This window comes from Heteronotia binoei, chromosome 3 (genome assembly GCF_032191835.1).
Source record: "Heteronotia binoei isolate CCM8104 ecotype False Entrance Well chromosome 3, APGP_CSIRO_Hbin_v1, whole genome shotgun sequence".
In the NCBI taxonomy this organism is placed as follows: domain Eukaryota; kingdom Metazoa; phylum Chordata; class Lepidosauria; order Squamata; family Gekkonidae; genus Heteronotia; species Heteronotia binoei.
The window spans coordinates 146,796,051-146,811,419 of record NC_083225.1 but is presented as its reverse complement, the minus strand read 5'-3'; the positions used below and the strand labels follow the sequence as shown (position 1 = coordinate 146,811,419).

The following is a 15,369-nucleotide window of genomic DNA, read 5'->3' as shown; positions in this document are numbered from 1 at the left end:
AATCCTACAGCAGTTCAGGAAACAGTTATGAAACCAACTTTCCCCCACACCAGTGCAGTTTAGGATACAAAATTTGCAGCCAATGACACCCATAGCTCAGATGATAGGGTGTGTGACATGAGCTATAGCTCTGGAGCCCATTATGCAGACTTACAGCACGCAGCAAGACCTGCACGGAGGACGCTTAGTAGCCAAGGGAGAGAACAAACATTGTTCTATTTGTGTAACTCTGTTCTGCTCAGAACCCTTCTAGGTTCTCCAGTCTAGGGCATAGGCAACAAAGGGGAGGACAATGAACACCACAGAGATGGACAAGTTAGGAGGAATCCTGTCCTCAAACATGGACTGCTGTAACTGTTTCACCCTAATTCCCTGTACTTAGGGTTGCCAAGTCCAACACCAGAAATATCTGGGGACTTTGGGGGTGGAGCCAGGAGCAAGGATGTGACAGGCACAATTGAACTCTGAAGGGAGTTCTGGCAGTCACATTTAAAGGGACCACACTCTCTTCAAATGCCTTCCCTCCATTTGGAAATAATGAAGGATAGGGGCACCTTCTTTTGGGGCTCATAGAATTGGACCCCCTGGTCCAATCTTTTTGAAACTTGGGAGCTGTTTTGAGGAGAGGTTCCAAATGCTATGCTGAAAATGTGGTGCCTCTATCTCTAAAAACACCCTTCCCCCCAGAGCTCCAGATACCCGTGGATTGATTCTTCATTATATCATATGAGAATCGGTCTCCATAGAGTATAATGGAATGCACAGAAAACATTTTCTCCTCCCACACCCTTTTTCTGATGACCCTGAAACGGGGGAGGGTCTCCTAACCAGTGGATCCCCTGCCCCCACCTGGGGATTGGCAACCTTAGACCTGTTCTATGTGTTGCCCCAACAATCCTGACTCCCACCATTGTACCAGCAGTGAGTGCATGCTGTCAGCACAATACACTACACAATATACCACAATCAAGCCCTTCCCTAGTGGTGGGGGCACCAGAAGCACAGTTGCAGTCTGGGTTGTCTACCAGCCACTCCACGCTAGCCTGTGCTACTGCTGACCTAATTTATAATGCATATTGCCTTGCAGGATCAGAGCCCCATGGAACAGCCCCTACACAACAGGGACATCCTATCATGTGGAGCCCCCTCCAAGAAAAGGGGGAGGAGAGGTACAGACCCTGACTGAACACCATCAAGTCCCCTGTAGCTCCCTTGTTCTATGCTACTTCAGTGGACAATGGCTGCCCTTGTGTTGATCTGGATACCTTGCAGCAGCTATCCAAGAGATGGAGAGGCTAGGAGGGACCCAGTTCCCCTATATGATGTCAGCTAGCTGCTATGTGCACAACACTACCTTGGCTAGTATGACCTGTATTCATTTCACTGCTCAGTTATTGGACTTACATCTCTCTTTCTCTAGTCATTCTAAGTCATTCTTCACCCATGATATGCCCTGATATTGGCCAAGTATCAGAGAGAGAGAGAGAGAGAGAGACTATGCAGTTTGCATAAGGGGAATGTTGGGAAGGGATGATGGAGGTCATAGGTTTCTGGGCCGAGAAATTGCATTGGTAATTAGCTCCCCCCAGTCCAGGAGGCAGAAAGTGTATGGCCAAAATGATGGGCATGTGGGAGCAGCCAATCAGCAAGCAGTGTGGACAGACACACACTTATGATGATGTTTAATGGAGCAAAATCTCAACTAGAGTTGCCAATCCCCAGGTGGGGACAGGGGATCCCCTGGTTTGGAGGCCCTCCCTCCACTAAAGGGTCATCAGAAAGCAGGGGGGGGGTGTCAGTTGCGCACGCCATTCCCAATAGAGACTGATTCCTGTAGGATATAATTGAAGAAGAAGAAGAATTGCAGATTTATACCCTGCCCTTCTCTCTGAATCAGAGACTCAGAGCGGCTTATAATCTCCTATATCTTCTCCCCCCACAACAGACACCCTGTGAGGTGGGTGGGGCTGAGAGGGCTCTCACAGCAGCTGCCCTTTCAAGGACAACCTCTGCCAGAGCTATGGCTGACCCAAGGCCATTCCAGCAGGTGCAAGTGGTGGAGTGGGGAATCAAAACCACTTCTCCCAGATAAGAGTCCGCATACTTAACCACTACACCAAACTGGCTCTCAAGAATTTAGAATTGAGAATTTATCTGGAGCTGGGGGGGGGGGTTGTTTTTGAGATAGAGGTACCAAATTTGCAGCATAGCATCTGATGCCTCTCCTCAAAACATCCTCCAAGTTTAAAAAAGATTGGACTAGGGGGTCCAATTCTATGAACCCCCAAATAAGGTGCCCCATCCTTTATTATTTTCAATGGAGGGAAGGCATTTAAAAGGTGTGCGATCCCTTTAACTGTGATGGCCGGAACTCCCTTTGAAGTTCAATTATGCTTGTCACACCCTTGCTCCTGGCTCCACCCCCAAAGTCTCCAGATATTTCTTGAATTGGATTTGGCAACCCTAATCTCAACTCTGATTGTAAACCCAAATTAACAGTTTCAGGGCACTTCCTGTCTGCAATAAGAACATAAGAACATAAGAGAAGCCATGTTGGATCAGGCCAACGGCCCATCAAGTCCAACACTCTGTGTCACACAGTGGCAAAAAATTTTATATACACACATACACTGTGGCTAATAGCCACAATATGAACCTGGGACCAGGTATATCCTTATGCCTTTCTACTCTGCCACGTCTGTATTTACAATATTCCCTATCCAACTCCCTATGGCTGGTTTCGATGGCAGGGCTGCTGAGTGTGCCTAATTCCCTTCACTGTGTCTCATTCTTGTGCACCCAGCAGGGTGAATGGTTAAGAACTGTTCCCAGCTATAAGAGGACAGATTGTAGTTCAGTCTCTGCTTCCTGTTTTGCTGCTGATTGGTGCATGGCTGGGTAAAAAGTGTATTCTGTTTGTGACTAGCATCCCCCAAGACTGTTGTTTGCCACATGTGTGCCATTCTCTAATGATCTATCAGGAAGGTGGCTGGATTGCCTTTAGTGTGGATGCATTTACGTGTTCCCTTAATGTTGCCCTCGTTTCTACAAAGCTTAGGGCTGGCTGGTACGTTGAATCTCCCTGTGGCTGGGATCCAGCCAGTATTCCCTCTAAGCTGAGTTAGTGTGAGCTAGCTCATAGTTTTTTAGCCTGTCACTCATACATTTTTGTCTCAGCTCAGGAAAAATGGCCCCAGAGCAACCTAGAGCAAATGGCCCCAGAGCAACATCTCAGAGAGGCCTGAGAGGAACAGAACAGAGCAGAGCAGCTCTGATAAGCTGAGACAGCTGGAGAAGTTGCTAAGAATTTCTGTGTTTTGAAAGACTTCATTCTGAGGCTTGGGTGACTGCTGAAAAGGCTGAGTTGTGATAGCTGGGGAACTGCTGTACGTTTGGGTGAGTGGGCTAAAGGTGAAAGTGATTGATTGATTGATTGATTGATTGAGAGTAATTGTTGATGATTGCTTAGGAGTGGTCTGCTCCACCCTCTTTGCATTTTAAGCTGCGCCTTGCCAAAGGCGCGAGCCGAAGGGCGAGAGCCGAAGGGCGAGAGCTAAAGGGCTCTTGGCCTGTGGCTCTTTGCCTGGGGGCTTCCTAAGGACCAGGAACCCAGATCCCTGATTTCCTTGTTCTCCCAATAAGGTATTAGCACTTTTATTAACTTAATTAACTAATTTTAAACCTAATCAGAATTTTAATGCTTAAATGTAATTTTGTGTTTTTTGCTTTTTTGTATAATTGAAATTTGTATGATGTTGTTAGCCGCCCTGAGCCTGCCTCGGCGGGGAGGGCGGGATACAAATAAAATTATCTATCTATCTATCTATCTATCTATCTATCTATCTATCTATCTATCTATCTATCTAAGTTGACCTTCCAGAAGGGGAGCCACGTAAACAACAGCATTTAAAGAGGACTGTATATTTAATATATATATCATGAAGGTAGAATGCCAGCAGGGAGGTGGGGGCTTTCCAGTGTTTTGCACTGAGTGTCACATGTATGACTATCTGCCCACAGGACAGAAGTCTTGGGTGTGTGCTCGATGCAAGGAGCTCCTGGTCCTCAGGGAACGAGTTCGTACCCTTGAGGCCGAGGTGACTGCCCTGGAGAAGCAGAGACGGTCAGTTAGGCAATTGGGGAAGACTCTTGGGGGCGTATTAGATGAGCCCCACTCTGAATGTGGCAGCCCCGTTGCTGCCAGAGAGCGTGAGGGTCTAGAGGGAACAGGGCACCTTGCTGAGGATAAGGGGAATGCGCCCTCAGAAGGGACCTCTTCTTCGGTTGGTGAGCGGGTATCCTTTCGCGCCAAGGAACCATCCCTGGGCAGGGGGAGAGGGGGGGTCTTGGTAGTTGGTGATTCGATCCTTAGGCAAGTAGACAGCTGGGTGGCGAAACCGCGTATTGACCGTATGGTGACTTGCCTGCCTGGTGCGAAGGTAGCGGACATTACGCATGTAGTAGATAGGCTGATAGACAGTGCTGGGGAGGAGCCTGTGGTCATGGTGCATGTTGGCACCAACGATGTGGGGAAATGCAGTCGTGAGGTCCTGGAGGAGAAATTTAGGCTGCTAGGTGGGAGACTTAAGGCCAGGACCTCCAAGGTGGCCTTCTCGGAAGTGCTACCTGTTCCACGTGCAGGGCAGGAGAGACAAGCGCAAATTAGAAGTCTCAATGTGTGGATGAGACGATGGTGTAAGGAGGAAGGGTTTAAGTTTGTTAGGCACTGGGATGCTTTCTGGAACAAGCCGGAGCTGTACAAAAGAGACGGTCTCCACTTGCCTCCGGATGGAACCAGGCTGCTGGCGCTTAAAATCAAAAAGGTGGCAGAGCAGTTTTTAAACTAAATCTTGGGGGAAAGCCGACAGGAGATGGAATGTCTCTGGTTCGGGAGGACTCGTCTCAAAGAGATGAAGGGTTGGCTTCTATTTTTCTACCGAGTAACGGATCAGAGTTGTCCACTGTGATGGTGACAAACAGTATGGACTGTCTGCTAGAGTCTCGAGGCGGCAGGAGAGAGGTGGCGGGCCTAGCTTGCTTGGGAAATTATAAATGTTTGTATGCAAATGCTAGAAGTGTCCGAAGTAAAATTGGTGAATTGGAATGTTTAGTGTTGGGAGAAAACATAGACATTGTGGGAATTTCAGAAACTTGGTGGAATGAGGAGAATCAGTGGGACACGGTGATTCCTGGATATAAGTTATATCGGAAGGATAGGGAGGGAAGGGTTGGAGGTGGGGTGGCTCTGTATGTCAGAGAGGATATACGGTCCAGTAAGACTGAGGTCAGAGAATTAGATTCCCTTTTAGAAATGCTTTGGGTTGAAATAGAGGGCCCAAAAGGAAATTTAACTATGGGAGTTTGTTATCGCCCACCAAATCAAAAGAGAGAGGACGATTATAATATGATGGAGGGATTAAAGATAGCGGCTAAACGTAAAAACTGTGTCGTAATAGGTGATTTTAACTACCCGCAGATTGATTGGGTCAATATGTGTTCTGGTCGAGAGAAAGAGATTGAGTTTCTTGATGCTCTCAATGACTGTGCTATGGAGCAGATGGTCTCAGAACCTACCAGGGGTGGGGCGATCCTGGATCTGGTCCTAAGTAATGCCCAAGACTTGGTGAGAGACGTAAAAGTGATTGCGCCGCTTGGGAACAGTGACCATAATGTTATTGATTTCACCATTTGTATAAATAGGGAGTTGCCCAAAAAGACCGCCACAACCACATTTAACTTTAAAAGGGGTAAATTCTCTGAGATGAGGAGGCATGTGAGGAGGAAACTGAAAGGAAAGGTAAATACGGTCAAAACCCTTGGGGAAGCTTGGAGACTATTTAAAACTATAATCCTAGAAGCTCAGATAAAATACATACCACAAGTTAGGAAAGGCACAAACAGGTATAAGAAGAGGCCAGCATGGTTAACAAACAAAGTAATGGAAGCTGTAAAAGGTAAGAAGGACTCCTTTAAGCGGTGGAAAACCAGTCCAAGTGAGATTAATAAAAGGGAACACAGGCAGTGGCAAATCAAATGCAAGACTGTGATCAGGCAGGCAAAAAGGGACTATGAGGAGCATATTGCAAAAAACATAAAGACCAACAATAAAAATTTCTTCAAATATATTAGAAGTAGGAAACCAGCCAGGGAAGCAGTGGGGCCCTTGGATGACCATGGGGTAAAAGGATTACTGAAGGAGGATGGGGAAATGGCTGAGAAGCTGAATGCATTTTTTGCCTCCGTCTTCACCGTGGAAGATGAGAAGTGTTTGCCCGCCCCAGAACCACTAATATTGGAAGGGGTGTTGAAAGACCTGAGTCAGATTGAGGTGACAAAAGAGGAGGTCCTACAACTGATAGACAAATTAAAAACTAATAAGTCACCGGGTCCGGATGGCATACATCCGAGAGTTCTGAAAGAACTCAAAGTTGAACTTGTGGATCTTCTAACAAAAATCTGTAATCTTTCATTGAAATCTGCCTCCGTTCCTGAGGACTGGAAGGTAGCAAATGTCACCCCCATCTTTAAAAAGGGTTCCAGAGGAGATCCGGGAAATTACAGGCCAGTCAGTCTGACTTCAATACCGGGAAAGTTGGTAGAAACCATTATCAAGGACAGAATGAGTAGGCACATTGATGAACACGGGTTATTGAGGAAGACTCAGCATGGGTTCTGCAAGGGAAGATCTTGCCTCACTAACCTGTTACATTTCTTTGAGGGGGTGAACAAACATGTGGACAAAGGAGACCCGATAGATGTTGTTTACCTTGACTTCCAGAAAGCTTTTGATAAAGTTCCTCATCAAAGGCTCCTTAGAAAGCTTGAGAGTCATGGAGTAAAAGGACAGGTCCTCTTGTGGATCAAAAACTGGCTGAGTAATAGGAAGCAGAGAGTGAGTATAAATGGGCAGTCTTCGCAGTGGAGGACGGTAAGCAGTGGGGTGCCGCAGGGCTCGGTACTGGGTCCCATCCTCTTTAACTTGTTCATAAATGATTTAGAGTTGGGAGTGAGCAGTGAAGTGGCCAAATTTGCGGATGACACTAAATTGTTCAGGGTGGTGAGAACCAGAGAGGATTGTGAGGAACTCCAAAGGGATCTGTTGAGGCTGGGTGAGTGGGCGTCAACGTGGCAGATGCGGTTCAATGTGGCCAAGTGCAAAGTAATGCACATTGGGGCCAAGAATCCCAGCTACAAATACAAGTTGCTGGGGTGTGAACTGGCAGAGACTGACCAAGAGAGAGATCTTGGGGTCATGGTAGATAATTCACTGAAAATGTCAAGACAGTGTGCGTTTGCAATAAAAAAGGCCAACGCCATGCTGGGAATTATTAGGAAGGGAATTGAAAACAAATCAGCCAGTATCATAATGCCTCTGTATAAATCGATGGTGCGGTCTCATTTGGAGTACTGTGTGCAGTTCTGGTCGCCGCACCTCAAAAAGGATATTATAGCATTGGAGAAAGTTCAGAAAAGGGCAACTAAAATGATTAAAGGGCTGGAACACCTTCCCTATGAAGAAAGGTTGAAACGCTTAGGGCTCTTTAGCTTGGAGAAACGTCGACTGAGGGGTGACATGATAGAAGTTTACAAGATAATGCATGGGATGGAGAAAGTAGAGAAAGAAGTACTTTTCTCCCTTTCTCACAATACAAGAACTCGTGGGCATTCGATGAAATTGCTGAGCAGACAGGTTAAAACGGATAAAAGGAAGTACTTCTTCACCCAAAGGGTGATTAACATGTGGAATTCACTGCCACAGGAGGTGGTGGCGTCCACAAGCATAGCCACCTTCAAGAAGGGGTTAGATAAAAATATGGAGCAGAGGTCCATCAGTGGCTATTAGCCACAGTGTGTGTGTGTGTGTGTGTGTGTGTGTATATATATATATATATATATATTTGGCCGCTGTGTGACACAGAATGTTGGACTGGATGGGCCATTGGCCTGATCTAACATGGCTTCTCTTATGTTCTTATGTTCTTAATTTATGCAGTAGCTCACAGCTTTAATGCCAGTAGCTCACAAAGTAGAATTTTTGTTCACAAGACTCCACAGCTTAGAGGGAGCGTTGGATTCAACCCCTTGGCAGGAGAGGATTTCAGTGGGCCCATTGTGGTTGCTTGTGTTGTTTGAACTATAGAAGCATAAGAATGCTATGGACAGAGAAGCTAAGTGTCCTTCCCAGTGGATCTGGCAAAAGGGAACTTGGCTGTAGGTGAGGGTTCACGTCCACATTTGCAGTGCAGAATTTCCTGGAGTTTAACTCTTGTGCTTCTACTCCTTGCAACATCAGTCTCCTTGAGAATACTTGGGCCAGTTTTTCTCCTTGCCTTTTGCTTCTTTATATGAGGGTGGCAGATTATGAACTCAGGAGCTAGAGGACACACACCAGCAGTTAGTGATTGGATGCACCTATCTGTGCCAATTACAGAGTGTTAGAGGCATGCTACCTTTTCAATGTAAATATTGTGAGGTTTGGGGGCAAGGCAAGGTGTCATACAAAGACCCAGAAGTGACATTACTCTGTGGCAATGATGTGTTCTAGGAACCCCATAAGTCTCTAAAGGCCTATCACCCTGAAGTGATATTGATATATCATGTGACATGATACTTTCTATGACTTGCCTCCCAAAGCTCATGAAGGTTACCAGCAGAGGCCTGGCAGACCTGTTATTGTTCCTATAAAGAATGTTTAAGGTTCTGTTTGTATTTAGAGTTAGGGTCTAATAGGGGTTACTGGAGCCTCTTCACAAAACGGCTGTTCCAAAACTACATGATTGTAATCTGTAATAAGGACCTCTTATCAGGACCTCAGGCTAACTGGATGTCTTGTGCCTATGGTTATTATTTTAGGTTGTAAGAATGATTCCTACAACCAATTCCTACGACCAGTAATTCTTTAGAACCAATTATTTTTGGTTGTAAGGATGATTCCTAAGTCTCAGGACAATTCTAGCATTGTTGTTATTCTCAAGAATGGAAAAGATTTTTCTTGTGTGGAATATAACAGAACTTAAACTACTTATTGAACGTGAGCTACATTAACTATGATATTAGCAAAAAGATTAAATAATGTGGTATGATGAAATGCACATGCACACATAAGCTAATACCCAGAATTAAGCTTAATTGGTTTAAAGGTGCCACTGGACTCAAACTTTGTTTTGCGGTGTCTCTTAGTTATATTGTAAGAACAATTAATAATGCAGAAATCTAAAGTACACCTATTCTTCTTATGTTCTTAGATGCTGCCTGATAGGGTACTGATACCTTTTTTATAACTATAAACAGTCAGTGTACGCTCTCTGTTTAGAACCTAGATCAATCTGATTTATTTCAGTAAATTCAGGGCTGATGGATTAGTCTGGAATACAAAATATTTATTACCTTTATTATTTTAGTTGTTTGTTCATACCTTGGAATGTCTGCCTGTTACTCTAAGATCTCAATTACAAATAGAAAGGAGGACATATAGGAGTAATAAAATTAAATGAACTATGTATCTTGTTATAAATGGTGATATAATTTCTCAGGAAATAGGATGGTTTAAATATTTTCAAATATGTAACTTTCTTAGGTAAGACTCTCTATTGTATGAGAGAGAAGCAACTATAGAATAATAATAGCTAAACTAAGATTTTTTTGGGGGGGGCACTTATTGGCTGACTTATACCAAACTGTCATGACTAGGTAACTTGAGAGATAAATCTATGTGGGCCAGTGGCACAGGTTGAAATGTTTCTGATACAGCACTGGGGAGAAAAATAGATTCATTCATGAGTTTTGGGTATGGTTATCTTTAAGACATTTCACAGCATAAAACTTCATATTGATAGTATTTGACTCCATTATCTTGCACATTGTCAGGGAGGAAATGTGGACACTGAGCGCATGCAGATTTGCAAAGAGGAATAATCTTATTGGGCTTTAGCAGTGCATGTTGCTGTAAGACAGGTAAGAGCAACTCAGAAATATTTGGATACAGCTATATTTTTTCTAAACCAGTTTGTGGTGAGTTATAGGGTTGCCGATCTCCAGGTGATGGTGGGGGTGCTGTTATAGTAGATTTCCAGTCAACAGTGATCAGTTGCCTGGAAAAAAAATGGCTGTCTTGGAGGGTGGATTCTATGGCCTTATGTCCTGCTGAAATCCCTCCCCCTCCCCAAACCCCACCCTCCTCGGGCACCATCCCCAAACCTCCAGGTATTTCCCCACCCAGAGCAGGCAAATCTAGTGAATTATCAGTTTGAAACTGGATTCTTAATACTGAATATGTTTTTCAAAGAATAGTTATTTGGAATTGAGGCTTAAAGAGAGTCTCTTGTCTTTCTCAAATGGAATGATTATTAAAAGTATTGAGTTTATTAGGAATGGACATTCTGAAAGATAAGTGAAAAAGAGTAGAATTTTTAATAACTTATTTTGAAATTCAGGCAATGATATCTCTAGATAGATATATTTTATACTATAAATGATGTATATTTCGGTTAATTGCTAGAAATTAAAAAGAGGCCAGGGGAGAAAAAAAAATGGGCTAGGCAGTGTGCCCAAAATAGTGTATTCTGAAGAATAATCACATCCTCCAAATAGCGTATTCTGAAGAATAATCGCATGGGTAATAAATACAGTGGGAATTGTACTGCTCATTTCTACCCTCTCTAAATTGCATTCCTACTATGTGTCATCTGTCCCATTCTTCTGTGTGAAAACTGATTATAGATCTTTCAATTTGCACCAGTTCTGAGGATTTAAGGAAACAAATATTTGGAAGAGAGGCCAAATTAATTTCATAGGGCAAGGTCAGTCACACTGTAAATATAATAGATAGCTGAAGCAGATGGATGGACACACACAATACCAATATGGATCCAATTAATTATTTTTTGCCTTTAATGTGTGCATTAAAATGCCTCCTCTTCACCTCTCAACATCTTCCATTTGGAGGCTATTCCTAAAGTTGCCCTGAGTGATAGGAATGACATATTGTGCAGCAGAGTGGGGGGGAAATGGCTGTCTTGGATTCTATGGACTTTTGATTTACTCTATGATTTATTTTAGAAACGTATGCCCTAGGAGACCCCCTATATGTTTGAAGTTTGCCAGGTAAATCTTTAGGCTGTGGCCAATGATTTCTTCACTATAGTCAGTTTGGTAATAAAAATGCTACCCAGTGAACCGGGTTACACCATGACCTAGTCCACCTACACATTATTTAAATCTTTAGCAGTAGCAAAGATGTTAATCTTAAAGTTCCACCCACATATAGGCTGTGACCCTAACTGGAGAATAACAGCTTATGCCTGTACTTTGAAGTTTCTCTATCACAAAAATATAAACATATTATCACCACATATGCAGGTTCAATATTTTATATTGCTAGGGCTAACTTTAATATCCCACAATCATTATAATGTCACAAATATACCATTTTTTTCCAGAGATAAAATGCTTTGTAAAGATATTGATAGATCAGAAGTCTCAAAGCAGCAGTGAAATCTAATTGCACAGCTGCTATGTATAGAGAAGAATATTCTGTGTTTCTTCACATTACCTGTTTCTTAGCAGGAAGCTAAGAAACAGGAGAAGACCATTCTTTCAATAAACATTCAGTCATATTTTATAATGGAGATGAATAAGTTGATGTTTTATCAACATGGCAGTTTTCCTTTAATGCTCCCAAATATTTCCTATCTCTCAGGGGACCAAGTTCTGTGATAGGTGTACTGCATTTCATTTTTCTTTGCCAGTATTGACATTCCTTATGAGATCTGCCTATACTGACAGACTATCCACCTTTTCCAAACATGCCAAAGGCTATATTACCTGCTGAAATCACCCATACTAGTGTCACATCATTTTTGAAGCAAATAAGTCTGATAACAAATTGAGAGATGTTTTTTAGGGAGAAGATTTACAAGCCAAGTTCTCAAGCTGTACCCATAACTACCACTTGTGCTACTACTTCCTCCTGTATCTGGGGAAATCACCCACTGACTCTGTCTTGACTGAATTCCCCACTATCATGCCTTCTATGGAACTGTTCAGAGCAGCCTCACAGGAACATATAAAAAATTCCCTTTGACAAACAAGCAGGTACATTTCTATACAGAAATACAGATAGGTTGCAAACAATTGTCCTTTACAAACAGGCTTATTTTAACAAATAAGTTCTAATTGGTCATTCACCAAGCATTCATTGTTTGAACTCCAGATATCAAATCACTGCCTTGCAAGAATATTTATCTCAGCCTGTTGATGCTTGCTTACCTCTGAGTTTGAAATATTTCAGGTGGTTGACAGTGGCCTGTTCAATAGACTCATCGGGACATATTTTAACTCCAGTAGGAAACAAAATTGATCTCTTCCTTCGTAACACCAAACCACTGCTTCGTTTCTCAGAGTTCCTAATATCAAGATGATGCTTAGAGTCCAGAAACTGGGGAGGGCTTGTTATTTGCCAGCCATCAGCTCCAAGGTCTTGTGTAGCATCCTTAGTCTGGGTGTCCTCTGAAGGTGAATAGGGGTCTTCTGCAAAATAATATCACAAATAAGTCTTTACACAGTTCCACAACATTACTAATTCTAAAAAGACATTTCACAAGGAAATACGTCTAAATCAAAATAAAAAGTATACATTTAGATAACATAGGTGATAGTAAGACAATCCTGTTTCAAGCATTATTGGTTATCTTTTTTTACTCTGTGTGTACTATGTGATTTTCTTGTTCTTTTACTACCAAAAAGTACTAAATGTTCAGGGTGATCAGTTTAACAACATTTCTTTATTTGGAAAACTTATATACCTCTCCAGAGAATCTGTTCAATGTGGCTTGCAAAATATGGTTTCTCCCTTAATATCCCACAGCACTATTAAATGGCTTAACTTTTTAACACATAATTAACTGAGAACAGCATACTGACAGTATGCCACAGAAAGGAGCTCTGTTCGTACGAAGACTGAGGGACACACAAATCCAACCTTGACTGTGTTGCTGAGACATCTCATCTTGATGCTTATGTGACAAGACTCTTCCTAAATAAGTTCTTCCTCAACATATTGCCTATTTGCTATTCCTACACAATGGCACGAGACTGAGTCACCCATGTATTTTAGAGAAGCACTTAGCTCAAAAGTGGGTCACTCATGGAGACTGTGAAAGTGGGTACCAGGCTTTTGTAGTTTTATGCATGTGCTGTTTTTTCAAAAAGTGTGTTATAGTTTTCCTGGCATGTTAGAGATCTTGCAGTAACTTTAAATGACTTTAAATATTTTCAGTTTGTTCATAGTATTGACAATAAGCACAAAGTGTAACATCTGATATCATAAAGGAGTGCATAGGTTACAAATAGGTGTGCAACTAATGTCCACTCAAGAAGGTATGAATGAAAGTTGAAAGCGATTTCTAATGTCACAGCTGAACTTGAGAGCTAATCAGGTATAGCCACTTTTCATTCATATGATTATTGCTACAATTGCAAGAATAGCAGCTTTACTTGTAAATTAGATGGTGAGGGAGAGACCCAACGGCTGAGAAGCCCAGAATCTGAATGATAGCAAGTATGGGCAATATACAATGCCAGGCAACAACGGTTGCTGAAGAGATACCAAATGATGTAGTGGCCCCTTTGGTAAAAATCTGTAGTCAGGTTATACATAACTGAGGGGAAAGACAAAAATTAAATGCAGTAAGAAAGTGAATCTGCATAACACACAAAGGCTGAATCTGTAATGAATGCTAAAATCTTGTTTATGTTCAATTGAAAATAAAATATTTGCAGAACAGTTTACTCCTCTGCTAAAGACTGAACTATGGCAGCCCGTAACTAATTTCACTGCTGATAAATTAAAACGAATCTTCTTGAAATAAAATCCAGCAAAGAGGCAGAATCTGACTACATATTTCTTTACATTCCACTTAAGTCATTTATATTAAACATAAAAGTTAAGGAAAGATTCAAAAGAAATACAGATAACTGAAGAGTATTTTCTTACCTGTAAATGCTTGCATATCCCCTTTAATCAGCACAAATATCCAGACTCCCAAACAGATGTTTTGAGGAAAGTCATGCATATTTCTTAGTTTGTACTTTTTTTAAAAAGGCAAAGAAAAACCAAAGCCCTCCTTTTAGCAGTATCGGCAGCCTTGAATGTGCTAAGCATCTAATAATGTTATCTCCTTGTAGGAGTTCTGGCGTCCCATTTAACTGCCCTTGATAAAAAGGATTAGACTAATGTATATATTATAAAAAAGGCAGTCAAAATGCCTACAGTATCCTCTTTTTAAAAAAGAAATAATTCTGTTTTCATTTCAGAAATTGAAGGAGGTGCTGACAGAGCACTCCTTGATGGACCACTGAGACAATTTTTTAGTTTTAAGCTGGCCAGCTAAGCCAGATTTAGCAGAGCTTGTCATGTCGTTAACTGGCAGTCCACGCAAGGACAGTACCTTTCACACTTAATTAGGTACATTTTTCATTGAGCTTCTTTTTTAAAAAGAACACACCACCACCTTGCTATCAAAACAATAGTTTATATGAGTAGGGTAATCACTAGGAGCTCCTTTTCCCTAGGCACATCTGGTAGACACAGGTGATAATTTTGAAAGAATACACTTGATTTGATTTAGCTTCAAGAACATCTCAGGTGTGCTGAACCAATACCATGTTTGTGGATCTTCCAATTTTCTTTCATTGTCCCTTTATCATTTAGAAAGGAAAGACTATTGTGGAACAATATTAATGGTGATACTTGTCTTTTGCACCTTGTACAGTGGGCACTGACACATCTCCCTTTCCAGAACAACCTGATGTATACACTAGCCAACAGACATTCACAATAACCACTATGTCTGAATTTGGAAGTGAAAAACATGTATGCACCTGAGCTGTTGGTTGGCTCACCTATTAACATGAAGAGTCAAGTAAGTAGCATTATGGGCTGGATTCAGTGATGTGTGAACAGAAATATAAATTTAGCACAGCTCCATTTGCGCAACCCGTAGAGCAATATGTCCTGCAATGCCTCCTGCTCCCTTTTCCTGCACTCTACCTTGGTTATATATAGAAGACCAACAAATTTCTCTCAGCTCTATGAGCCACCATAAAAATTTAGGAACAAGGTTTAATTTTCAGTCTTCAGGGTGTCATATTTTAGTGACCATATTTTCTGATTATTCCTACCACAAAACCTAACCCTATCCACTTTAGTTTTTAGTAATTTTGTTAAAGTCACGACAAAGATGTAGCAGCCTGGAAATAAACGAGTGGGGGATTCACAAAATTTCAAGCACTGTTACACACTTTGCCTTTGAATGGATCTCCAGCAGCAATTTTGTGAATTTGAGGACAGCCCTTTAAGGAACAATGACA

The 15,369-nt window shown here is 42.1% G+C and overlaps 1 protein-coding gene across 1 annotated transcript in view; it reads right to left on the bottom strand.

Moving 5' to 3' along the window:
- Window positions 1-14,301, bottom strand: part of IMPG2 (interphotoreceptor matrix proteoglycan 2) — a 115,124-nt gene extending 100,823 nt beyond the window's left edge. Inside the window, exons 1-2 of the mRNA XM_060234569.1 lie at window positions 13,994-14,301; window positions 12,268-12,528 (exon numbers count right to left, since the gene is read on the bottom strand). Of these exons, the coding sequence (XP_060090552.1) occupies window positions 12,268-12,528; window positions 13,994-14,072 (340 nt within the window). The 5' untranslated portion in view covers window positions 14,073-14,301. The remainder of the gene's footprint in view (window positions 1-12,267; window positions 12,529-13,993) is intronic.
- Window positions 14,302-15,369: the final 1,068 nt, after the last annotated feature.